The 24,928-nt window shown below is 46.7% G+C and overlaps 1 protein-coding gene across 1 annotated transcript; it reads left to right on the top strand.

Moving 5' to 3' along the window:
* The first annotated feature begins 449 nt into the window (after positions 1-449).
* On the top strand, positions 450-15,893 carry LOC120318630 (H-2 class II histocompatibility antigen, E-S beta chain-like). The gene is made up of 6 exons (XM_039366494.1): positions 450-612; positions 2,799-3,071; positions 14,097-14,378; positions 14,527-14,640; positions 14,876-14,899; positions 15,512-15,893. Exons 1-6 carry the CDS (start codon positions 528-530, stop codon positions 15,523-15,525), a joined length of 792 nt encoding a protein of 263 aa, XP_039222428.1. The 5' UTR covers positions 450-527; the 3' UTR covers positions 15,526-15,893.
* Positions 15,894-24,928: the final 9,035 nt, after the last annotated feature.

The following is a 24,928-nucleotide window of genomic DNA, read 5'->3' on the forward strand; positions in this document are numbered from 1 at the left end:
ATCCCTCCTCTACGGGGCGCCTTCCGATAGCCTCTTGCGGCAGGTTTCCCTCCCCTCCTCTGACAAGCCTGTGTCCCTCCTCGAGGAGAGGCTGGGAACCATGGGCCCTGGAGTCCCTCCTGACCCTCCTCCTCCTCCTCCTCCTCCCCACAGTCCCTTTCCTGTACCAGATGAAGATCGAGTGCCGCTTCCTCTCCTCTCCGGAGCTGGCATCAAACGGCCCCCTAAAATGCAGCCCCCCCACCCAGACTGAAGGGATTCCCCCCCCCCCAACTTTCTCCGCTTCTCTCTCGGCTTCCCACTATCTCCTCTTGTGGATGAACTCAAGGGAGGCTCTGCCCGGAGACCGATGACGATGCGGAAGGGAGAATTCCCATTGGTCCTTCCGCTTTTCTGGGCCCTCCCAATTCCGAAGTTGGAGGAAACCGCTTCCTCCCCCCAAGCCAGACCCCCCGATTCCGCCTGTGGGGCTGGGAGCCTCCGCGTCTCTCTCCCCGCTCTCTGGGGGCGCTGGTGGGGCGGCGTCCATGGGCTCCGTTGGGGTCCCTCTTCTGCTGCTGATGGGGGCGCTGGCCCGGATCCCCGGAAGCGAAGGGGGGAAGGAGACGCCCGGTAAGGAGGGGGCTCGTAGGGGGGAGGAGAGGGGCTGGGAGGGGCCGTCAGTGTCCCTGGGGAAGGGGGGGAAGGAGCTGCGACCCCAGAAGTGGGGTCGAGGGCAAGAGAGGCGTGAGACTGCAGTGCCTCGATCTCCGCGTGGTCTCCCTCCCTCGCCGCATTTTCCCTCGCAGGAGGAAGATGGAGCCCCAGTTCCCTAATTATGGCCGAGGTGGGCGAGAGTCGTGAGAAGGCAGCCGAGATGGGATAAGAGGCAGCTGGACCCCCTCTCCGCTCCCCGTGGCTGGGTGGGAAGGGGATCTCGCGCACCCCGAATTAGCGCCTGAGCCCCAAAGTCTCTTGCACTGAAAGAGGAAGAAGACAGAAAGCGAAAGAGGGAAACTGAGGCATTTTCAGACCTGAATCCACAAAGGCCACCAAAAGTATAAGAAAAAGAGGGTTTTTTTGGCAAAAGTGTTTTTGCAACCTCAGTTTTTCTTCTGAATCTTCATTTTTTTAAGGGGAGGGAAGAGTTGAGCTGGATTCCTTCTTGGGGGAGACTCTCAATTTGGGGAGGAGACCCAGAAGCCCCCACCCCATATTCCCCATTGCTAAATCGGGACTTGGAGGGGAGGGGGGAACTGAGGGAGAAGGATATTGGGGGGGGTCTGAATTGCTCCCCTAAATTCTCTACTCTATCCCTTTAGTGAGGGGGGCTGGAGACCCTCCGTTTGAGATGGTCTTGGGGGGCTCCAGGGTGACAGGAAAGAGGGCTGAACCCAGAAATCACGCAAAGGCAGCCAGTAGGGGTGAAGTTGATGGGAAAGAAAATTTGGGGGTAACTAGGGAAATTGTGGGTTCTCTTCTCCCCAAGATCCCCAGACCCCCAAGCCATCTAGGTCAAACTTGAGCAGCCCCCCTCAAAAGAGTGGGGGGAGGGAAGGGACCCCCCCATCTTCTGCCTACAACGGCGTCCTTTCAGCAGCCCCAGGAAGGCTCCCCATCCCTTTGCCCCCCCAATTCAGGGATCCTGAGGGCCTAGATAAACCCCTGGGGGTCCTCAAGGCCCCTCAGAGAACCAGGGACCGGCTTTCAAAATGACCAAATGACCGCAAGGAACATCCGTCCTTCCACCCTCCACCACTCAGTCAGAACTGAAGAAGCTTCTGGGATGAGAAGCGAAACGTCTTCAAGGGAAGAACCAGGAAAGTCCAGCTGCCTTTTGGAAAAGCTCCTTTGGGCCAAGTGAGACCAGGGGGAGGGAGGGTCTCCGGAGAGACCCCCCCCTCGGCTCCCCTCGGCCCTTCCGAAGTCTCCGCTGACCCAGCCTGGACTCCTCGTGGGGGAGGGGCTTAAGGGAGCTTAAAGGGGCATCTAGTCCACCCCTCCAGGCAGAAAGAGAAAGGGGGACTGTGGCTCAGATTCATGGGAGAGGGCAAAAAAGGAAGTCCACAACCCCCCCTGGACACCCCTCTAAAGCTGCAGCCCCCAAGACTGAAAATCTTCCCATCCCTCACCTTCTCCGCCTCTATTGGGAGGGATATGGGGGGGGTCTGAGTTGCTCCTCCAAATTCCCCCTTTAGTGAAGGGGGCTGGAGCCCCTCCCTTTGAGGTGGTCTTGGGGGGCTGCAGGGGGGGGAGGGGGACAGAAAAGAGGCCTGGAAAAGCACCCAAAGGCAGCTTGTGGGGCTGAAGATGGGGCAGAGGGGGGAAAAGGGAAGGGTGGGGAGAGCCCAGGAGCATGGGTGTGGGTATCCTTATTGTGACCCCCCCCTTCCCTTCTCCTCCCAAAAGGGAGAGGGAGAGAGAAGCTTGGATATTATTTCCCCTCCAGCCCAGAGGGGGGGTCTCTTCCCTCCCCCCATATTTCCTGCCGCTTTGGGGGGGGGGAATCCAGCGTTCCCTGCAGACGGACGGAGGGCTGGACCGACTGAATTTCTGCCTGCCTTTTTCCATCCTGGGGAGATGGAGGGGGGGTCCCTCTTTCCCCCTCCCTCGTTTTCCTCCCCCCTCCAGACCCTCACCAAGGGGGGATCCCGCTGGGACCGACGGTTCCCCATCCCTCCTCCAGGGGGCGCCTTCCGGCAGTCCCTTGCGGCAGGTCTCCCGTCCCTCCACCCCTCCTCTAGGAGCCGCTGGGAACGATGGGCCCTGGAGTCCCTCCTGAGGGCTCTCTTCTTTCTGCTCCACCCCCCCCCCCGCAGCCCATTTCCTGTTCCAGCATAAGGTCGAGTGCCATTTCTTCAACGGGACGCGGCGGGTGCGACTCCTGAACCGGGACTTCTACGACCGGCAGGAGATGGACTGCTACGACAGCGATCTCGGGAAATTCGTGGCCGTCACTCCGTTGGCGCAGCCCGATGTGGACCAGTGGAACAGCGATAAGGCCTTCATGCAGTACCAGAAGACCGGAGTGGATCGCTTCTGCCGACACAACTACGAGATTCTCCAGAGAGCTTCCGTGGTTGGCCGGAGAGGTGAGTGGGGGAGGGGGAGTTCCATGGGGGGGGGAATGCAGGGACCCCCCCCTTTTCATTCCATTTCTTAGGACTCTCCCGGAGAAAGATTTGCCCCTTTTTTATTCTGTGCTCTCCGATCAATCGAATTTATTCATTGGTATTTATTGGTGTTTATTTATTTATTTATTTATTATAAATTTTTACAATTTTACAATAAAAACCCCTTTCCCAATCCCTCCCAACCCTCCCCCAAACCCTCCCCCATTCTTCCCAGAGCTGAATACAGGGTTAACCAGAACTTAAAAGAAAAAACTTTTAAACTCAATAAACCTCAAACAAATATGATTACATTCAATAAACGAATTGTTAAATACTTTAACTCCATTATATATAAAAAACAGAAAGAGAAAAAGAAGAAAAAAAGAAAATAAGAAAAATAATGAAAAGAAAAAAAAACTATTCTACACTTCTAAATAATATCTTAAACTTTAAATATAAATTATTCAAAGGCTAAATAATATTTTCTAATATCATACTTATATTGTATAAAATTTATCCATCTTTTCCACACCAAAAGATACTTCTCTTGCGATTGGTCTTTCAAAAAAGCCGAAATTTTTGCCATTTCAGATAAGTAAGAAACTTTAAAAAACCATTCCTGCAAAGTAGGCAAAAATTCCTTCTTCCGATATTGTCCTATTAACAACCTTGCCGCTGTAATTAAGTTTAACATTAAAATAATTTCTTTGTCATCACAATCGGAAACAATACCCAACAAAAACAGTTGTGGAGTAAATTTTATCCTTCTTTTTAAAAATTCTTTGAGTATTCCACCATATCTTAATCCAAAAAGCTTTTATATTTTTACATGACCACCAGATATGATAATACGTTGCATCCGAGCAACCGCATCTCCAACATTTAGGCTGCAAATTTGAATACATACGAGACATTTTTTGTGGATCAAGGTGCCATCTATAAAACATTTTATAGAAATTTTCCCGTAAATTTTGCGCTTGTGTAAATTTAACATTCCTCACCCAAATAATCTCCCATGTATCTAATGAAATCGGTTTATCAAAATTTTGAGCCCATTTAAACGTACAATCTTTAACTAGTTCTGCTTCTGAATCCAATTCCACTAATACACCATAAATTCTTTTTATATGGGTTCGACTTTGATCTCTAATTTGTTTTAGCAAGTTCTCATCCTCTCTAAATAAACCCACTTTATAATCTATCTTCCACCTTTCCAATAATTGTCTCTACTGAAACCATGAATAATTAATATGTTCTTGTGCTAATTCATCTATGGATTTTAATTGCCAATTTTTACCATCCCACTTAAGTAATTGTATATAAGAAATACTATCCATCTTTACTCCTTTCCTTATTCCTTCTATTGCATGCCATGGAATAGCCCATAATGGAATTCTTGAGTCAATTCTATAATATTTCTTCCAAACCCGAAGTAAAGAAGTTCTTAAAATATGAGACTTAAAAACCCTGTCAACCTTTTTATTATAAATTAAATAGGCATGCCATCCATATAATAAATCCCACCCCTCCAAAAGGAGTATATCTACATTTGTTAAATTAACCCAATCACTGATTAATGTTAAAACCACAGCATCATAATACAATTTCAAATTCGGTACCTTGAGTCCACCTCTCTCTCGTATATCTTGTATAATTTTAAGTTTTACTCTTGGTTTTTTCCCTGCCCAGATAAATTTATTGATACCTTTCTGCCATTCATCTAGATTTGCTTCTTTCTTCAAAATAGGTATCATTTGAAATAAAAAAAGAAACTTTGGCAAGACATTCATTTTAATCGCTGCTATTCTCCCCAATAGGGACAATTGCAGCTTTTTCCAATTATCTAAGTCCTTTTGTATTTTAAACCACAGCCTTTCATAATTATTTTTGTACAGTTTTGCATTGGAAGCAGATAAAATAACCCCCAAATATTTTACCTTATTAACAACCTCGAAACCTGTCAGTCTAACTAAGGTCTCCTTATCCAAGTTGGTCATGTTTCTTGACAATATTTTAGTCTTATTGTTATTAATCTTGAAACCTGAAACTTGTCCAAACTGATTTATCAATTGTAGCAACTCCATTACAGAATAAGTTGGTTGAGACAAAGTAACAACCAGATCATCTGCAAAAGCCCTTAATTTATAATCATTTTTGTTAATTTCTATTCCTTTTATTTTAGGTGATTCACGAATTTTGATCAGTAAAATTTCCAAGGTTAAAACAAACAGCAAAGGCGACAATGGACAACCTTGTCTGGTCCCCTTTTCAATTGGAAGTACCTCTGACAAACCTCCATTAACTATAAGTTGTGCCATTTGATTTTGATAAATGGCTCGAAGAGCCTGTAAAATTTTATCTCCAAAATTCATTTCCTCAACCAATCTTAACATAAATTGCCAATTTAACTGATCAAAAGCTTTTTCAGCATCTAGAAATATCAATCCTGCAGAAATCTGGTTGTTCTTATCCAAATATTCTATTAAATTAATAATTTGTCTAACATTGTTCTTCATATATCTTCCAGTTATGAAACCAGTTTGATCCATATGTATTAGTTGATTCAACACAGTCATAAGTCTGTTAGCTAGAATTTTCGAAAAAATCTTGTAATCTACATTCGAAAGAGATGTAGGTCTATAATTTTTTGGTAGAGTAAGATCTTGGTCCTCTTTTGGGATCAAGGATATAAAAGCTCTACCCCAAGACAGGGGGGTCTCTGATTCCTGTAATATATTATTAAAAAGTTCCCTTAAAGGTTCTGTCATCTCTTCTATCAAAGTCTTATAATAAATTGATGTCAGTCCATCAGTACCCGGTGCTTTACCTACTTTTAATTGTTTAATTGCTGTAACAATTTTCTCTATAGTAACCAATACATTAATTTCTTGTTTCTGATCTTCTGTTAACTTAGGAAAATGAGCATCTTGTAAATAATTATCTATATCTAAAGCCTGTACTTTCCTACCCATATATAATTTTGTATAATAATCTAGAAAAGATTTCTTAATCAATTCCTTCTGATATACCAATTTACCATTATGATTGATTTTATCTATAATTCTCAACTTCTGTTTCTTTCGCAATTGATAAGCCAACCATCTCCCTGGCTTATTAGTGTTACAAAATGTATTATGTTTCATATAAAGTAAATTGGCTGCAGTCTGATCCGCCATTAACTTATTAAATTGCGTTTTAAGCAAATTTATAGATTCCTTAACCTTCTCATCTGTAGGATTCAAAATTAGAGCTTTTTCTTTTAATTTAATCTCATCTTCCAACTCCTTAAGTTTTTGCACCTGTTTCTGTCTATAAGCCTTATTCATTTGTATCAGAACCCCACACATATAAGCTTTACTTGCATCCCATACCGTTGCCATTGAAGTTCCCTTATGCATATTTAAAACAAAATATTCCTTTAAAGACTCTTTAAGTTTCTGAACATTCATTTCTTGTCTAAATAAATTTTCATTCAACCTCCAAAATCTCCTCTCCTCTTTTTCAGTAGCCAGTTCCATCCACACTGGGCTGTGATCTGTCAATGTCCTTGGAAATATCTTTGCATTCTTTACCCTAAAATATAAGTCTGTTGTAATAAAAAAAAAGTCAATTCTTGAAAAAGATTGATGTCTATCCAAAAAAAAGGTAAAGTCTCTCTCTTCCATATTATGTTCTCGCCAATAATCTCGCAACTCCCAGTCCTCTTTCAAATCAAAAAAGGCCTTAGGTAATTTAGCCTGTTTAAAAGAAGTAGAAAATCCTTTTTTATCTCTATATGTGTCTATAACTCCATTCCAATCTCCCATTAATATAACAGATCTATAATCCAATAGAGTCAGTTTTTGATGTAACAACCTGTAAAATTGTTCTTGTCGTTGATTTGGGGCATACAAACCTACTATAACTATTTTCTTCCCATACAATCCCACTTCAATCATTACATATCTCCCTTGAGGATCAGAGTCTACTAAACAAACTGATAAATTTTGCTTAACATAGATGACTACACCCCCTTTTTCCCCAAGAGATTAGATACTTCTAATCCCTTCACCTCCCTCCCTCACAGCAGGGATCTTTATGGCATAGTAGGATATAACATCACCCTTAAATAAAAATGTATAAAAAATAAGGTTAAAAAATAAATTATCTTTAAAAAGTCTGAAATTCTACAAGGATGACAAAGAAAGATGCCAAAGGGAAGAAACAGATCCCTCTCCTTCCCATCCCTCCCATCATCTTCCTTCTCTTCCCAAGGTCCAAAGTTTCCCCTGCCCAAAAAAACTTCTTTCCAGAAAATTATACCAAATATTATATTTTTAGGGGGGGAGGAATCCAGCAATGTCTTGCCCACTATATAGCTATATTTCAATATAATCGATATGCTATATAATATTTCAATATACTATTTTATATTAATAAATCAATAATATTTCTTTATTGATTTACTTATCAACTTTTAAAACCGTCTCTCTCTCTAACAGAACGACTTTTCTTGGTATACACATAAAATATAAAACCACCAAAATAATCTATAGAATTTAAGATTTAAAAGGCAGGAATGATTAAAATCCAGTGATAAAAATTCCTTAAAAGCTGGGGGGGCTTCAGGAGGCTGACCAGCCCCACGGCTGCCTCCTCCTCCCCTATGCCCCCCCCAAGCAAAACCCCAGAGCCCCCTTTTCACCCCTTTCCGGAAGGCCAGGAGTGGGGGAGGGGCTCCCTTCACCTCTGGGGCCTTTGGGATTTTAGGATAAAAAGTGAACTTCCAAAGGTCTGGAAAAGGGAATCAGGGAAGGCTCTTTCGTCTGCTGGGCCCTGTCCATCTTTCAGTTCTTTTTATCCTTTACTCAGAGTCATTTGTTCATCCAATGTTGGGGGTCTGGGAGAAAAGCCCCCCCTGAAACCCTCTTTTTGGTCACAGACTCAGCTTCACCTGCAGCCAAATCGCTTTCCTCTTCGTATCTGGGAAGGTTCCTCATTTGGGGGAAAAGATTAAAAAAAAACCACAAACATTAAAACTGAATTTTGGGCATTCATTCAGCCCTGAAGCCTCGGATTGTTTAGTTCCCTGTTCCAGATTCCTGGCAAATTGCCTACGTTTATTGGTCTAATTTTATTTGTTTATATTAAAAAACCTTATTTATTTCTATCAGCCAAAAAGGTTTCATAGTGCAAAACCAGTGTTTCATTTGCAGTTGTGGCCATACATTGTTGCCAGGGTCTCCCAAAAATAACATGCTACCAAAGAATTAAATAAGATCTTCCTTCCACGAGAGAAAAACCAAAAGATCCCAAGAGAAAAAGGCATTTTACCAGCTGGGCATCTGCTCCTTCCGGAAATTACGGAATATTTAAGGGGAACCGACACAGATTTTGTTCTCCGCATATTCAGTCTGGAATTCATTTTTACTCCTAAATTCTTCCCTGCAAACCTAGGAGGATAATTAACTGTTCATAAAAAAATCCCAACCAGATCCCAGGATTCAATTACAAATAACCAAACCTTTAAAAATTGCAGGTTCTTAAACTTTATATAATGAGCTGTTCATCAGAGAATCCCTGAACGGAGAGAAACGTTGCTAGCAAAAGTTCTCTGATCTGGAGTGGATCTAAGAAGGACCCTCTTGGGGGGGTCACTCAGCCGCCCCATTAATCCACCCAAGAGTTGTGCCATTTGCTGAAGGAAGAGATCAAGAGGGATCCCTTCCAAGCCTCTTCTGTGATCCTGGGATCTGCCTGATCTCCTCAGCCACCAACTGCCCCCACCTTCCCTTTCCCCAAGATCCCCCCCAGATCATTTTCCCCCTCCCTGTCCGGAATGGGGCAATTCACTGCAGGACAATTCAACAATTTTATTTAATTATTTAAAATAATTTTAAAAATGTTTTTTAAATTTTTGTCCTTCACATTTCATTTTCCTCCTCCCTCGGCCTCCTTCCTTTCCTGATTCTCTTTCTCCATTTCTTCCTTATTGTGTAACTTTTGTGCCACGTTGAGTTGGCTGAGTTGTCCTAGACCCCTCCCTGCCCCCCCACCCAGGCAGGAGGGTGGGACCCCTCCCCACCTCCCTCCCCAGGGGAAATGGGGCTGGGAGGGAGGCCGGAAGCTGCAGGGAGAGGTTGGGGGGGGGGAAGGAACCAGGGCAGGAAAAAACCAAAGGTTCAACTACAGATTAGGCGAAATCTGGCTCAAAATCACTGGAGGTAGTTGTTGAATTCAGAGGCAATCCCCCCTCCCCCCTCACACCTCCTGTTCCTCCCCATCTTTTAACTATAATTTTATCTTGACTGGGAATTCCATTTTGATTGCTATAGAAATATTTATCTGTTAGGATTTTAATATTTTAATGCTGTAAGCCAGGGCTTTTCAACCTTTTCACCGACTGTACCACTTTTAGGATATGGCAATATTTGAGTACCACCTAGCAAGGTGTCAAACACTTGATGACCAAAAAAAAAACCTGTTCAAAGTTGCAATTCCACTGAAATGACTTATGACCATTTTTCACACTTATGACCATTGCGGCATGCCCAGGGTCATATGATTTATATTTGGATGCTTGGCAATGGATTCATATTTATGATGGTCACAGTGTCCCAGGGTCATGTGATCCCCTTCTGCAACCTTTTGACAAGCAAAGTCAATGGCAGGTGGCCAAGTGCTAAGGCGGGACTTCCTTCCCTCCCTCCCTTCCTCCCTCCTTCCCTCCCTCCCTCTTTCTCATTCCCATCTCCTTCTGAAGGAAGAATTTGACCCCCCCCCCATTTCCCTTCTTCCATAGATTCATTGAGCTTAAAAAGGCACATTCCCCTTTAAGGATTAGCTACTGGCTAGAAAGGAAAGTTAAGGAGTGCAGTTGGTACTTAAGGAAGAAAAAAATGTGGTAAGTATGGCTGCTGGCTCTATTTGTAAGTACAGGCAAAATCCATTCAGGAGAAAAATACTTCAAAATCCCTTGCAGCAAATCTTACACCTAACAATAGCAGAGCAGTAGAAGCTAACAGGAGACATCAGCCATCAGTACTGCAGGCCACTTTAGCTGACTGTGTTCAGCAGGTCAGCAGTTCAAATCTCACCGGCTCAAGGTTGACTCAGCCCTCCATCCTTCCAAGGTAGGTAAAATGGGGGCAATGTAAATATATATATATATATATATATATATATATATATATATATATATATATATATGTAGGTCTTTGTTGTTCGGGTTTTCTCCCACGTAAAATTGGAAGTGTCTTGGCGACGTTTCGACGAAGTCCCATTCGTCATCTTCAGGCTGGTGCTTTCAGCTTCGTGCCTCGAGCAGCAGTGTGTGGTCTTGGCTGTTTCTTCCTTTTAACTGCCAGTGGAGGTATGAACTGATTGGGTGGGAGCTTGGCTGTGTTCTGATTGGGTGGAGGTGTGTTCTGAATGGTTAGGGGCGTGGCTGTGCTCTGATTGGCTGGGGGAGTGTTCTGTTTGGTTGTGCTCAGGTTAGTCTGAGTTGCAGAGGGGTTTAAGATTTTGGGGTTAGGGAGTCGTTTGTCAATAAGGGCAGGTTTCCAAATGGCTGGTAGGCGGGAGGTATCATCTCGCTTGTTCATGCTGTGTGGGCGTTTTTCTATCTCGATGGCTTCTCTGATTATTCTGTTATTAAAATGTTCACTTTTGGCAATGGTTCTGGTATTTTTAAAGTCAATTTCATGTCCTGTGGCTTTAAGGTGTTGGACCAGGGAAGATGTTGGTTCCTCTTTTTTGACTGAGTTCTTATGTTCTTCAATGCGTGCACTTATTCTTCTGTTGGTTTGTCCGATGTATGTGGTGGGACAAGTGGTGCATGGGATTTCGTATACTCCTTGATTTTCTAATTCAATTTTATCTTTGGGGTTTCTAAGGATGGTGGATATTTTTCTGTTTGTGCAGAATGCTGTTTTGATGTTGTGTTTATGGAGGATCTTACTGATTCTGTCTGTGGTGCCTTTTATGTATGGGAGGAGGGCTTTGCCGTTTTCTTGTTCTTTGTCTTGGATTTTAGTGGGGGTTTCTTTTTGGATTAGGTTTGTAATCTTATTTCTATGGAATCCATTGGATGTTAGTACATTGGTGAGAGTGTGTAGTTCGGGTTTTAGGTGTTGTTCGTCAGCTAAGCGTTTTGTTCTGGAGATGAGTGTCTTGGCTACAGAGTTGATCTGTGCTGGGTGGTGGTGTGAGAGAGCGTGCAGATAGCGGTTTGTGTGTGTTTTCTTCTGGTAGATGGTGTGTCCTAGGGAGCCATTGGATTTCTTGTAGACTAAGACATCCAGGAAGGGAAGTTGGTTGTTAGCTTCTGTTTCCATGGTGAACTGTATTTTGGGGTGTAGGCTGTTGAGGTGTGTGAGGAAGTTGTCCAGTTTTTCTTTCCCATGTGGCCAGATTATGAAGGTGTCATCTACTTATCTGAGCCAGAGTTTGGGTTTGTGATCCGATTTTTCTAGGTTTCTTTGAAACCCAAGCTCTAGAAAAATCGGATCACAAACCCAAACTCTGGCTCAGATACGTAGATGACACCTTCATAATCTGGCCACATGGGAAAGAAAAACTGGACAACTTCCTCACACACCTCAACAGCCTACACCCCAAAATACAGTTCACCATGGAAACAGAAGCTAACAACCAACTTCCCTTCCTGGATGTCTTAGTCTACAAGAAATCCAATGGCTCCCTAGGACACACCATCTACCAGAAGAAAACACACACAAACCGCTATCTGCACGCTCTCTCACACCACCACCCAGCACAGATCAACTCTGTAGCCAAGACACTCATCTCCAGAACAAAACGCTTAGCTGACGAACAACACCTAAAACCGAACTACACACTCTCACCAATGTACTAACATCCAATGGATTCCATAGAAATAAGATTACAAACCTAATCCAAAAAGAAACCCCCACTAAAATCCAAGACAAAGAACAAGAAAACGGCAAAGCCCTCCTCCCATACATAAAAGGCACCACAGACAGAATCAGTAAGATCCTCCATAAACACAACATCAAAACAGCATTCTGCACAAACAGAAAAATATCCACCATCCTTAGAAACCCCAAAGATAAAATTGAATTAGAAAATCAAGGAGTATACGAAATCCCATGCACCACTTGTCCCACCACATACATCGGACAAACCAACAGAAGAATAAGTGCACGCATTGAAGAACATAAGAACTCAGTCAAAAAAGAGGAACCAACATCTTCCCTGGTCCAACACCTTAAAGCCACAGGACATGAAATTGACTTTAAAAATACCAGAACCATTGCCAAAAGTGAACATTTTAATAACAGAATAATCAGAGAAGCCATCGAGATAGAAAAACGCCCACACAGCATGAACAAGCGAGATGATACCTCCCGCCTACCAGCCATTTGGAAACCTGCCCTTATTGACAAACGACTCCCTAACCCCAAAATCTTAAACCCCTCTGCAACTCAGACTAACCTGAGCACAACCAAACAGAACACTCCCCCAGCCAATCAGAGCACAGCCAAGCCCCTAACCATTCAGAACACACCTCCACCCAATCAGAACACAGCCAAGCTCCCATCCAATCAGTTCATACCCTCACTGGCAGTTAAAAGGAAGAAACAGCTAAAACCACACATTGCTGCTCAAAGCAAGAAGCTAAAAACACCAGCCTGAAGATGACGAATGTGACTTCGTCGAAACGTTGCCAAGACACTTCCAATTTTACGCGGGAGAAAACCCGAACAACCAAAGACCTATATACAAATACCCGCGAAAACCTCAGAAAACAATATATATATATATATATATATATATATATATATATATATATATATATATATATATATATATATATATATATACACACACATACACACACACATTGCTTAGTGGTATACACCACTTAGAGAGTGCTTGCACTTAAAGCGGTATATAAGTCTCATAAATAAATAAATAAATAAATAAATAAACTTCAAAGTCACAAAAGCACAAAAGAATCCTTCCACTCTCCATCTCCCTCCTTGCCTCACCTCCAGCTGGTGCTGTCTTTCTTCATTGCTGTCTTTCTTCATTCCTCATGGAGAGCAACCCTCCTCCCTACGTTTCTTGCCTCTTGGTTGCTGCCAGCACAGGTGGCTGCCAAAGAAGTTGTAGATCCACTTGTGGCCGGCCTGCTTGATCTCCTCTCCTCTCCCCTCACCCTCCTCCTCCTTTCCATTCTGTGCAGGTAGAGCTGACTCCACCTCCTCCCAAGGCTGCTTCTTTTTCTCTCTCTCCTTCTCCCGACCCAAACTGCCTCCTTTTATAGCCTCTCCTGTCTCCGCGCCCTCCTCTTCCTTTCTCATGGGGGAGGGGGGTGAGCCAGAAGCGAGCCTGGGGCCTTTGCCTTGCCCCAGCCACTCTGCAGCTCCAGAGGACTCTCTCACAGTAAGTCCTTGCCTGCACTGGCTTGTTCCCTCCCCCACTACACTTGGCTGGGCAGGGCAGCATACCATCTGTCATGTGCTCATGTACCACAGATGGTACACATACTACCGGTTGAAAAGCCCTGCTGTCAGCTGCCTAGAGTCATTTTATCATGAGATGGTGGCAAATAAATTTAATAATTAAATAAATGTTCCGGTATTATATCTAATTTTTAAAAATGTGGTTTTCTTTTGAATGGGATCCCTACAATTACCTGAAACATGCTCTGTGTGTGTCTTCCCCATCTTCTGGGTCTCTTTCCGTCTCCCCCACATCTGGCAGGAAATTCCTTCCGTTCTGGGGCATTTCCAGTATTTATTTCTGTTGGACTTGTGCAATTTGATGATGGAAACTGATCCCAACCAGGAAGGATTTACTTTTTTCCATCTTTCAGGATCCCATTTAATTTCTTGCTGCAATTTGCTTTGGAAATGACTTAAAACAAATACTATTTTCAGGACTGAAAAGGGCTCTTGGCCTGAACTAACCAACTTGGTCTCCTGTTCTGGTCCCTCCTATGTCTCCCCCCATGTCCCTTCTCCCCCTCCTCCCCTCCAGCCAAGCCCACCGTCTCCATCTCCCCCACCAAGCTGGACCCCACTTCCCCTAACACCATCCTCCTTTGCATCGCGAGGGGCTTCTACCCTGTGGAGATTGAGGTTCGGTGGCTGAAGAATGGGCAGCCAGAGAAGGAAGGCGTGGCCTTCGGGGAGGAGCTCCAGAACGGAGACTGGACCTACCAGCTCCACGTGATGCTGGAGACCCAGCCCCAGCGGGGGGACGTCTACACCTGCCAGGTGGAGCATGCCAGCCTGGAGGCCCCCATCACCGTCCAGTGGGGTGAGCCCCTCCCCTCCCCCTCTGGGGACCCCCTTCTATCCTGAGAAGGGGCAGAGACCCTCTCTGTGGGGGGAGCTGGAATGGACCCTCCTGGGGGGGAAGCTGGCCCTGATCTTCCTACTCAGTGAGACTCCTTCTCCTTCCCCAGAGCCCCGTTCCTCCAATTCTGCCAGGAGCAAACTCTGGACGGGGATTGTGGCAGCCGTGATCGGGGTGATCTTCTTTGCCATGGGGCTCTCCCTCTACCTGAAGAGCAAGAAAGGTGAGTCTGGGGGCGGATAAGAGATTGTGGGGGAGGGGACCATCCAGGGGAGGCCTCTCAACAAGCTTAGCAGATGGCAAGGAGGCCCCCCTGGAAATTTGGGAAATTCTGTTCTTTGAGGGTCTATTGTATAAGTGAGCATCCTGCAACCTATTATGGGCTATCGATAGGGAGCCCCCCCCCCTGAGTCCTCCATCCCATGAAGGGTCCTGATTGGGTCTTTTTCTCATTCCAGCAATTCCCATCCAGCCTCCTGCAGGTGAGTTTCTCATCAAGTTATAGATGTTTCTTTAATATTCATTAATTGATCCTTTAAAAGAAAAATGTGCCCGAACAAAACCTCCTAGCTGTGGATAACACAAATTTTTGAAATTTTGGGCAGCTTTTCATTAAAGAGACCTGAAAACAGTGCAATGAAAAACAAGCACACACACATAAACACTAAAATCTGGCCCAGGAGGTTTCTAAGTTTTGGGAAATTGCAAAAGAGAAGGGAAGTCTCCTTGTGACATTTCACACAATTTCTGGCAAAGTGACACCCAGCTTTGCTACCACTCCCCATCCTGGCCCCATCTTCTTTGTTAATATGAAATGTCTGGGGGGAGGGAGACCTCCTTTCTTGATTAACCCCCCAGCTAAGTCAATTGGGAAAAATTCCATAAGCCTCTGGAGATGAATTGCTGGTCCTTTGCATCCTTTTCCTCTTTGAAAAAAAGGGGGGGGGAGAAACTCCCTCACTTTGTTCCCACCCATCAACCACCCCCCTGCAATGTGGGCCTGTCTGGGGGTGGCTGAAAGAGAGGAATAATAAGCTATTTACACTGGTTTCACTTTATTTTCTAATTTTCTCCCCATCTCTTTTTTTCTACAGCACTCATGAATTAATTCTGCCGTCCTTCCTGCTTCCTGGTGGGAAAGGAAGGGGCTTTTTTCCATTAGCTGAAGAATTTCTGTCTCTTTTTTACAACCTCTGAAAAATGGAGGGTCAAGATTTTAGATTGGGGGGAGGAGGAGAATGGTAGCCTGGAGCTTTTCCTGCTGAGACCCCTCTGGCTTTCCTTTGAAGGCCTCTCTTTCTTGTGAGGGAGCGGTGGAGACCATCTAGACTGACCCCAGGGACTCTGGACCTGCCTGTCAGTCCAGACACCCAAATCTCTTCCGGCTTTAAATCCACAGCAGCTTCATCTTCATTACTCTTCGTCCGAATCCCTTCCCTTCGCTTTGCTATAAAAGAATAAACATTGTAGGAAAAATCCTGGAATTCCTCCTTCCTTCCTTCCTCTTCCTCCTTCTCTTTCCTCTCCCCCCAGGAGGGTCCTCCCTTCTCCCCTTCCCCTCCCCAGATTGACACCTCCCCTGCCTCTGGATCAACCATCCCAGCTACTTCAGGTCCAAAGTCAAAACTGGTTTGGGAGGAGGGTGGGCAGATCGAGGGAGGGGAAGGGACAGGACTCCCCTCCTGCTCAGAGGCGCCCTTTCTCTGCTTCCCCTCAAGCCTCCTTTTGAGGACCAGGATGCCAGGAGGCGGGTCCCGTACAAGCACTTGTGGGGAGCCACTGGGGGACACCTGAGACTCCCCCTACACTCACCCAGCCATTTGTGCCATTTCTCTCCTTCACAACTGGAGGGTTCTGCCCCATTTTGGCACCCAACGCCTCTCTCCCTCCACCTGAGACCCCAGAGGCCTTTTCCAGGACTGCCCACCTATCGCCACTGCCACCCCACAGCCCTTCCTGCCTTCGGGTCTGAAGCCCCCTCCCTCTGGGCAGAGGAGACCCCTAGAGCAGTGTCTCCTGCACAGTTTGAGGGTCCTCCTGCTTCATGTCCTGGGTGGAGGACCCCGTCCTGACCCGATGGTCCCCAACAGAGAGAGTCCCGTGAGAGTCTCATGTTTGGCCCCCAACTGGAACTCATATGAGACCCCCCCCCCTCAGAAAAGGCCCTGAGTGGTCCTGTGGCCAATGGCCTTGATCTCTGGGAAGGTCGCCCTGATGTCCATCTCCCTGGTCTGAGGGCTCCTGGGCAGGGGGTGTTGGGAAGGGTGTCTTCCCCAGGGCCTCTTGGGGCCAGAGCAGAAAGTCCAGCCGAAGCCATTCCTGGTGTAGGAGACATTTGCCATGGGGGGGGGAGGGAGAGCATCTCTGCGGGAGAGAGGAAAGATCAAGGGGGCAACTCTGAGTGGAAGGCCCCTCCCTTCTCCCCAGCACCCCTAGATGCCCCTAGATAGCTCTTCCACTGAGCCTTGCCCCCTGCAGAAGTCATCCAGACTGGTTCTGCAGGATTCCCCTGGCATCGATTTCCAAGGGCTGATTTTTCCCCTCCCACTCCTCATCTGGGGCACATAAAGAATAGGTCGGTGGAGGAACTGTCTCAAACACAGAGAAGACTTGGGCTTCTGTCAATAACACCCCCTCGCTTGGAAGAGGACCTGTGGGTACCTGGAAAGGGGGCAACACCAAATGTATCAATTGCAGAAAAAATAATGAGACCAGACTTCCTTAAGATAAACAAAGTCATGTGTTGGTGATTGAGGATTTATTGCTCAGAGGAACTGAACCAGCACTTTGCAGAATGGACAGTCAAACTAGCGGTTAGCTGTTTCCCAGGAAGATGTGAGTGAGAGGCTTACTAAAAATAATCCACAGATTATTTTATTATTCCTTTCTCCTCTTTCATGTGGGGATGAATGATACACAAAGTCCCTGGAAACAATATCAAGAGATTATGAGCAGGTAGGGATCAAAGCCAAAGAGATGGGAGCACAGGTGGTGTCCCCTTCTGTACTCCCAATAAAGATCAGCATCCAATGAGGATACGCACAGCCTTTGAAGTCAACTCCTGGCTTAGAGGATGGTTCTGTCGAGAGAACTTTTTATTCTTGGACTATGGTCTACAATACCCACATGAGGGGCTTCTGGCAGGGGATGAGCTACACTTCATAAGAACTGAGAATGTCATCTTCAGAAGCCAACTGGCTTGTCCTATCTGAAGGGTCTTAAACTGAAACCAAAGGAGGAGGGAGATGGATTTTTTAGAAGCTAATTCCAAGCACGAATCTCTGGGCAATCAACCAAATGGAAAGGAAAAAGGAGAACTCGGACACAAAAAGAGGGGATGTGGAAACCAAACACAGGGTCAGTCAAAAGGGACTCTGATGCTTCTACACCAATGCTCAAAGTACGAGGAATAAACCAGGGAGAACTTGAAACCCAAAGGCAGGTATGACGTTACAATCACCGAAACTCAGTGGGATGAAACCCATGACTGGAAGGCACAACTTAAGAGATTTAATGTCGAGGAATTGCGCAGAAGCTGTTCAAATGAAGTGGGAGACACTGACACAAACTTGTAGTTTTACCTCCATAACTATAACATCTATATTGCACAGCAGCTGTCCAAATGACACAAACCTGTGGTGTTATATAAATCTATTTAGCATCTATATTCACAGCAGACAAGATAATCAGGAACACAGGAACATCATGAGATAAACCAATCAGCAGACGGAGAACACAGAAGAAAAGGGGGGGAAAGGGGGGAAACGCCCCCTTTACACTCACAGCAACCAATCGTTGCATAGATAACCTCACACAGGAGCCAGCACTCTCCAAACAATCAACTACAACTCTGTGTCCCGGCCCATTGTCCACTTTACTGTTCCATCTACTAAATTTAGTATCTTAACATTTAAAGTGTTGAAAAGAAACAGACTTAATAAAAGGTGGAGTTGCACTATATATAAGAAATAACTACAGAAATGCTACAGAACAAAGACAAAAATCTCCTCGAAAGCATTTGGGTTAAAAAAAAGGGGAAACAGAACGACATCACCATTGGTGTGTACTATAAAGCCCCCCAACCCAACAGAGGAAATAGATGACCTTTTTCTTAATCAGTTAGCTAAGGCATGGAGAAAGCAGAGCAAAATAGCAATGGGGGACTTTGACCACCCTGACATCAACTGGGAGACAGTTTTTTGCGCCTAGTGGGAGATCCAGCAGGCTCCTGATGAAGCTAGCAGACAACTTTGTCCCCCATAAAGTAGAGAAGGGAACTAGGGGGTCAGCCCCACTGGACTCCAATCTCCCTAAGAGTCCTAGGCTGCCTCAACAGAGGGACAGAATCAAGATCACCTGAAGTGTTAATACTACTTTACAATGTCTTGATAAGGCCACACTTGGAATATCGCAACCAGTTTTGGTCGCCACGATGTAAAAAAACAAGTTGAGACTCTGGAAAGAGAGCAGAGAAGAGCAACAAAGATGATCAGGGGACTGGAGGCTAAAACATACGAAGAACGGTTGCTGGAATTGGGTAAGTCTAGTTTAACGAAGAGAAGGACGAGGGGGGACAGGATAGCAGTCTTCCAATATTTGAGGGGCTGCCCCAAAGAAGAGGGAGTCAAGCCATTCCCCAAAGCCCCTGAAGGCAGGACGAGAAGCAGTGGATGGAAGATCTGGATTTAAGGAATAATTTCCTAACAGTGAGAACAATTAATCAGTGGAACTGCTTGCCTCTGGAAGTTGTGATGGCTTTATCACTGGAGGCTTTGAAGAAGAGACTGGACAGCCATTTGTCTGAAGTGGTATAGGATCTCCTGTACGGGCAGGGGGCTGGACTAGAGGACCTCCAAGGTCCCTTCCAGCTCTATTATTCTGTTATTCTGTTACATTTTTGCAGAGCAGATTCTGGATGTTTCCCATTTGGGGCGCCTCCCCTGGGCACTGAAATCAAAGGTGGAGAAAGGCCAGGAGACTCCCAACCGCTTTAATTCAAAGCCTTCGGGCCAAATCCTTCCTTAGAGACTGATCCATTTGCTCCCTTTCTTTCCCTCCTTTTGCTGCCTAGGAAAAATGGTCTCCTTCTGTTTCCCATAAGACCCCCCCTAACTCTGTTTTACATTGTTTTTTTAAAAAATCCAGCGTTCTTGCCATTGTTTGCACCGGTTTGAAAGCATGCTTTTTAAAATGGGAATTAACTAATTAGATTATTTCACCCATTTTGATCAGTGTGCCCCAAGGAGAACGTATTTTGGAAGATGAAATCAAACACTTTATATGACGGGTAAAGAAGCAGCAGCTCCTTCATTTGAGTCTTGTCTCAGATACGCTATTTTCTCTCTTCCACAAGGGCTTTTCGGATGATCTGGAGAGGAAAGACTCCCCGTCAGCAGGTGAAAATCCCTCCCTCAGCAGGGCTGATCTCAGCAACTCTACAAGGCCAGTCCAGGCTAGTCCTGGGATGAAGCGGTCTGGAAATCCCAGAATCTCTCTCTCTCTCTCTCTCTCTCTCTCTCTCTCTCTCTCTCTCTCTCTCTCTCTCTCTCTCTCTCCCCCTCTTTCCCTCTTTCTTTCCCTCCCTCCCACTCTCTCCCTCTCATCTCTCTCATCTCTTTGTGTCTATCTACATCTCTCCCTCTCTATCTTATCTGTCTGTCCGTCTATATATCTATCTCTGTCTGTCTGTCTATCCTCTTTCTCTCATCTCTCTCTCATCTCTCTCATCTCTATCTCTCTATCCCCCTCTCTTTCCTTCTCTCCCTCTTTCCCTCTTTCTCTCCCTGCCACCCCCTCATCTCTCTCATCTCTTTATGTCTATCTACATCTCTCTCTCTATCTTGTCTGTCTGTCTGTCTATATATCTATTTATCTCTCTTTCTCTGTCTTATCTCTCTCATCTATCCATCTCTCTCTCTCTATCATCTATTTATCATCTATTTATCTATCTATATATGTATCATCTATCTATCATCTATCTATCATCTATCTATCTCTCTCATCTATCTATCTCTCTCTCTCTCTCTCTCTCTATCTATCTATCTATCTATCTATCTATATCTATCTCTTCTATCATCTATCTATCATCTCTATCTCTCTACCGCCCCCTCTATATTATCTAGCTATCAAATTTATATAACCACCCATCTCACAACAAGTGACTGGGTTGGATACACAAAGCTAAACACAGGTATATACATGAAATTATTTAAAAAAACATTAAAAACAATAAAAAAATTAAAAAGAAGAAATATTAGGCGAAGAGTCTGGTTGTTGAGTGCCCTTGTAACTTTGAACAGCCATGAAATGAACTGCTGTGAAGTCATCTCCATCCCCAGCGCTTTAATTGGTGGGGAAAAGACGGGAGATCTCCTTTAACCGGATAGGCTAAAGATCGTTTGTGCCATCAAATTGGTGTCAACGTTTAACCCCCCCATGGATGGACTTTCTCTGGGGAGCCCCTCCCCCCACTCCTCCAGGTCCTCCCTCAGCATCCCCCTCCCCCCACTGCAGCTGAGCCCCTCCCCCTCCCTGCTTCTCCTCCTTTCCCTCTCTTTCCTTCCACCTTTCCCGGCATCAGAGCCCCTTCAACCTCCCCCCCCCCCGAGAGCCGAGTCTCCCCGTAACGTGTGAAGGAGGAGAATCGAGAATTGGAGCCTTTGGGTCCTTTGGGGACGTTTCTCCAGCCCTCCCTCGGTTTCTTCCCTGGGCTGTCCGGGGTCTCCTCGGGGGTCGGGAGGGGCCCCTCAACCGCTTCAAGCGGGGAGGTCGGAGGACCGAGGGGGAGACTCAGCCACGGGGAGAAGCGGGAGAGTCCCGGAGCTGCCCCGGGGAAGAATCCGGGCTTGTTGCCTGCTGGATCAGGGCCAGTTCCTCGGTTCCGCTTCGGGGGAGCCCAGCGCTTCAGGCCGGGGGGGGGGGGAAGCGAAACTCCAGCACTTCTCCAGCTGTTGGGGGTTGTGGAAACAAACAAAGTTCCTTTGTGTGTTTGTGTGTGTCTGTGGGGGTGTGTGTGTGTGGAGGGCTGGGGGGGCAGGAGGAACTCAGAGAAAATCAAAATCTTCCTGGGGAAACAGGAAAAGAGTCCAGGAGTTCTGCTTTGATCAGGCGAGCGATGGAGCCCCCCCCCCAGACGCTGCCTGGATCTGGGACCCACTTTGTGCGACTGGATGGATGTACACAACTGTGGTGCAGCCTCCTTCAGCTGCGGGGGGGGGGTGGACCCGGCTCTGGCCTGCCGAGGCTGGTGCTGAGCCAGGGGGGAGTCTGACCCTTCCAGTCCCCCCCCCATTGCTTTGGAAGGATTCAGGCCCCCTCTGGACCCCCAAAGCTCTTTTGAACAGAATTGGGAATGGAGGATCTGCCTGACCCGCCTTTGCGGAACTGACCACAACCCGAATGTCCTAGAAAAAATGTCTTCCATGGATGTAGTGAAACATAAAAAAAAAGAATGTGTGGTTTTTGGGATAGTTTGGGGGGGGGAGTTTTTAGACTTTAATGGTTAAGGGCATAGAATTACTGAAGTCCACAGAATTTCTATCAACTGTCCGGGTTATTTTATAAATTATAAATTTATTCTTTGGTTTACTATGCTGTCCATCCCTCCCTCCCTCCCTCCATCCTTCTTAAAATAGCACTGAGATCTTTCACAAGGGAGAAAACCTGCGCGGATCTTCTTATAGATCCCGTCCATGGATATGGATTTTTTTCCTTCTTCTTCTTTGGGCAAAATATCCCCTCCCACTCCCACCCAGAGGAACGGAGCCAACCTCAAGAGGGTCGATTCTGGGGAGGGGGTCCCAGGGCTGATTCCCCCCCCCATAAAATCCCCCCCCTTCTCCGCTTCTCCGCTTCTCCCTCTGCGCCCAACTCTCTCCTCCATCGGGTGAAGTCAAGGGAGACTCTGCCCGGAGACCGATGACGCTGCGGAAGGGAGAATTCCGATTGGTCCTCCTGCTTCTGGGCCCTCCCAATTCCGAAGTTCGAGGAAAACGCCCCCTCCCCCCAATTCCGCCTCTGGGGCTGGGAGCCTCCGCGTCTCCGTCTCTTCTCTCTCTGGGGCGCTTGTGGGGCGGCGTCCATGGGCTCCCCCGGGCTCCCCCTGATGCTGCTGCTGCTGCTGCTGCTGGTGGGAGCGCTGGCCCGGATCCCCGGAAGCGAAGGGGGGAAGGAGACCCCCGGTAAGGAGGGGGGTGGGCGGGGGGAGGAGGAGGTTTGGGGGAGGAGGGGGCTGGGAATCACCCCCGAGACTCGTGGGGGGGGAGGGGGAAGAAAGCTGCTAGCTCTTCAGACGGTAAGAGTGACGGGAGCCAGCGACAGCCTCGATCTCTGCGTGGTCTCCTCCCCCTTCCCTCCCCACTTCCCCCCCCGGAGGGCGGAGAGGGACCCCCTCTTTCCCGATTGCAGCAGAGGTGGGGAGTCGCAGCCGGGCCCCTCTATCGCCCCCCCCCTCCAAAATGGCCGGGTCGGAGCGGCTGCATGGAAAGAGGAAGGGGAGGGAAAGCGAAAGAGAAAGAGGGAAACTGAGGCATTTTCAGACCTGAATCCACACAAGGAAAAAGCTGCATTTTGGCCAAAGTATTTTTGCTTCTTCAAAGACTTCAAGTTTTCTCCCCAAATCTCAAATTTGAGGCTTTCAAAGTCAGGCCGGAGTTGAGCTTCGGTCCCTTCCGGGGGAGGCTCTGAATTTGGGGAGGAGGCCAAGAAACCCCCACCCCATAATCCCCCGTTGCTCTATCGGGACCTGGAGGGAGGGGGGAAGCGAGAGAGGAGCATTTGGGGGGGCTCTGAATGGCTCCCCTATGGCTCCCCAAAACAATCCCTATCGTGAGGGGAGCTGGAGACCCTCCCTTTGAGATGCTCTTGGGGGGGCTGCAGGGGGGCTTTTGAGTTGGGCAGAGGGTCTCCAACAGGGGGAGGGAGAGCAGCTCTGCGGGAGAGAGGAAAGATCAAGGGGGCAACTCTGAGTGGAAGACCCCTCCCTTCTCCCCAGCACCCCTAGATGCCCCTAGATAGCTCTCCCACTGAGCCTTGCCCCCTCCGGAGGCCATCCAGACTGGATCTGCAGGATTCCCCTGGCATCGATCTCCAAGGGCTGATTTTGTCTCCCTCCCATTCCTCATCTGGGGCACATAAAGACTAGGTCGGTGGAGGAACAGTCTGAAAACCTTACAACACAATGCCTGTCTTCACACTATTATGAGATCGTTATGCAGTCAACATCACCTTAGATGCAAACTAAATACGGCTACCCCATATTTTCCGGGAACATAATTATGGGCTGCCACCTGGGGGAACTCGGGGAAGTATGTGTTGATGTACAGGAGCAACAGGCTTAGTTCCTTGCATCATCAGGAAGAGCCAGCAGGTGTAGGAATTTCTCACTCTTCCGTTGGACTCTTTGACTCAGCTGAACAAGAAGGGCTGGAGAAGAGAGGAGAACATTGCAGGGTTTACTAGACCCAAACCTCCTTTCTTCTCCTGCCAGTGACAGAACTGGAGTTAGAAAGGGCTCTTTGCCTTGAGGGGGGAGCCCCTTTCTGAGGACTCCCCCCTGCCCACCTTGCCCTCACAGGCAGTGAGTATTAGAGGGTCAGTGAGGCTACAAATGGCAAAACTAGCCAATCTGAAAAGAAAGTCAATTATTAGTAAGGTAGTTCTTTGCTCACCTCAGATGGGGACTGCAGCCAAGAAATTAAAAGACGCTTGCTCCTGGGGAGGAAAGCCATGGCAAATCTAGACAGCATTCTAAAAAGCAGAGACATCACCCTGCCAACAAAAGTGCGTATAGTCCAGGCCATGGTTTTCCCAGTTGCAATGTATGGCTTTGAAAGTTGGACCATAAGAAAGGCTGAGCGCAAAAGAATTGAGGCCTTTGAACTATGGTGCTGGAGAAGACTCCTGCGAGTCCCTTGGACTGCAAGGCGTTCAAACCGATCAGTCCTAGAAGAAATCAATCCTGACTGCTCTTTAGAAGGCCAGATCCTGAAGTTGAAACTCAAGTACTTTGGCCACCTAATGAGAAGGAAGGACTCCCTGGAGAAGGGCCTAATGCTGGGAAAGATTGAGGGCAATAGAAGAAGGGGACGACAGAGAATGAGATGGTTGGATGGAGTCACTGAAGCAGTAGGGGTGAATTTAAATGGACTCCAGAAGATGGCAGAGGACAGGAAGACCTGGAGGAACGTTGTCCATGGGGTCGCGATGGGTCGGACACGACTTCGCAATTAACAACAACAACAAGTTCTTTGCTCAAGAACCGCAGGGAGCAGGCAGAGGCTAGCTGTATTTCTGAAAGTGCACTGAAGTCTAGAAATAATGTTGAGCTCCTGGTGTTACCCCAGAAACGGTCAATTATCTTGTGTAATGAGTACTGTATGTGCAAAGAGGGAAATGGGGACAAACTGACATGTTGTTTAACAATAAAGTGTCAAGCTGTGAAGATCCCTTGCTTTAGAACTGCCATGATGCTTCTGGCTGATTTCTGTGTTACATGTACCCTGCCTGTGTTG

This window comes from Crotalus tigris, unplaced genomic scaffold, assembly GCF_016545835.1.
Source record: "Crotalus tigris isolate CLP2741 ecotype Arizona unplaced genomic scaffold, ASM1654583v1 scf7180000020339.70434, whole genome shotgun sequence".
NCBI lineage: Eukaryota > Metazoa > Chordata > Lepidosauria > Squamata > Viperidae > Crotalus > Crotalus tigris.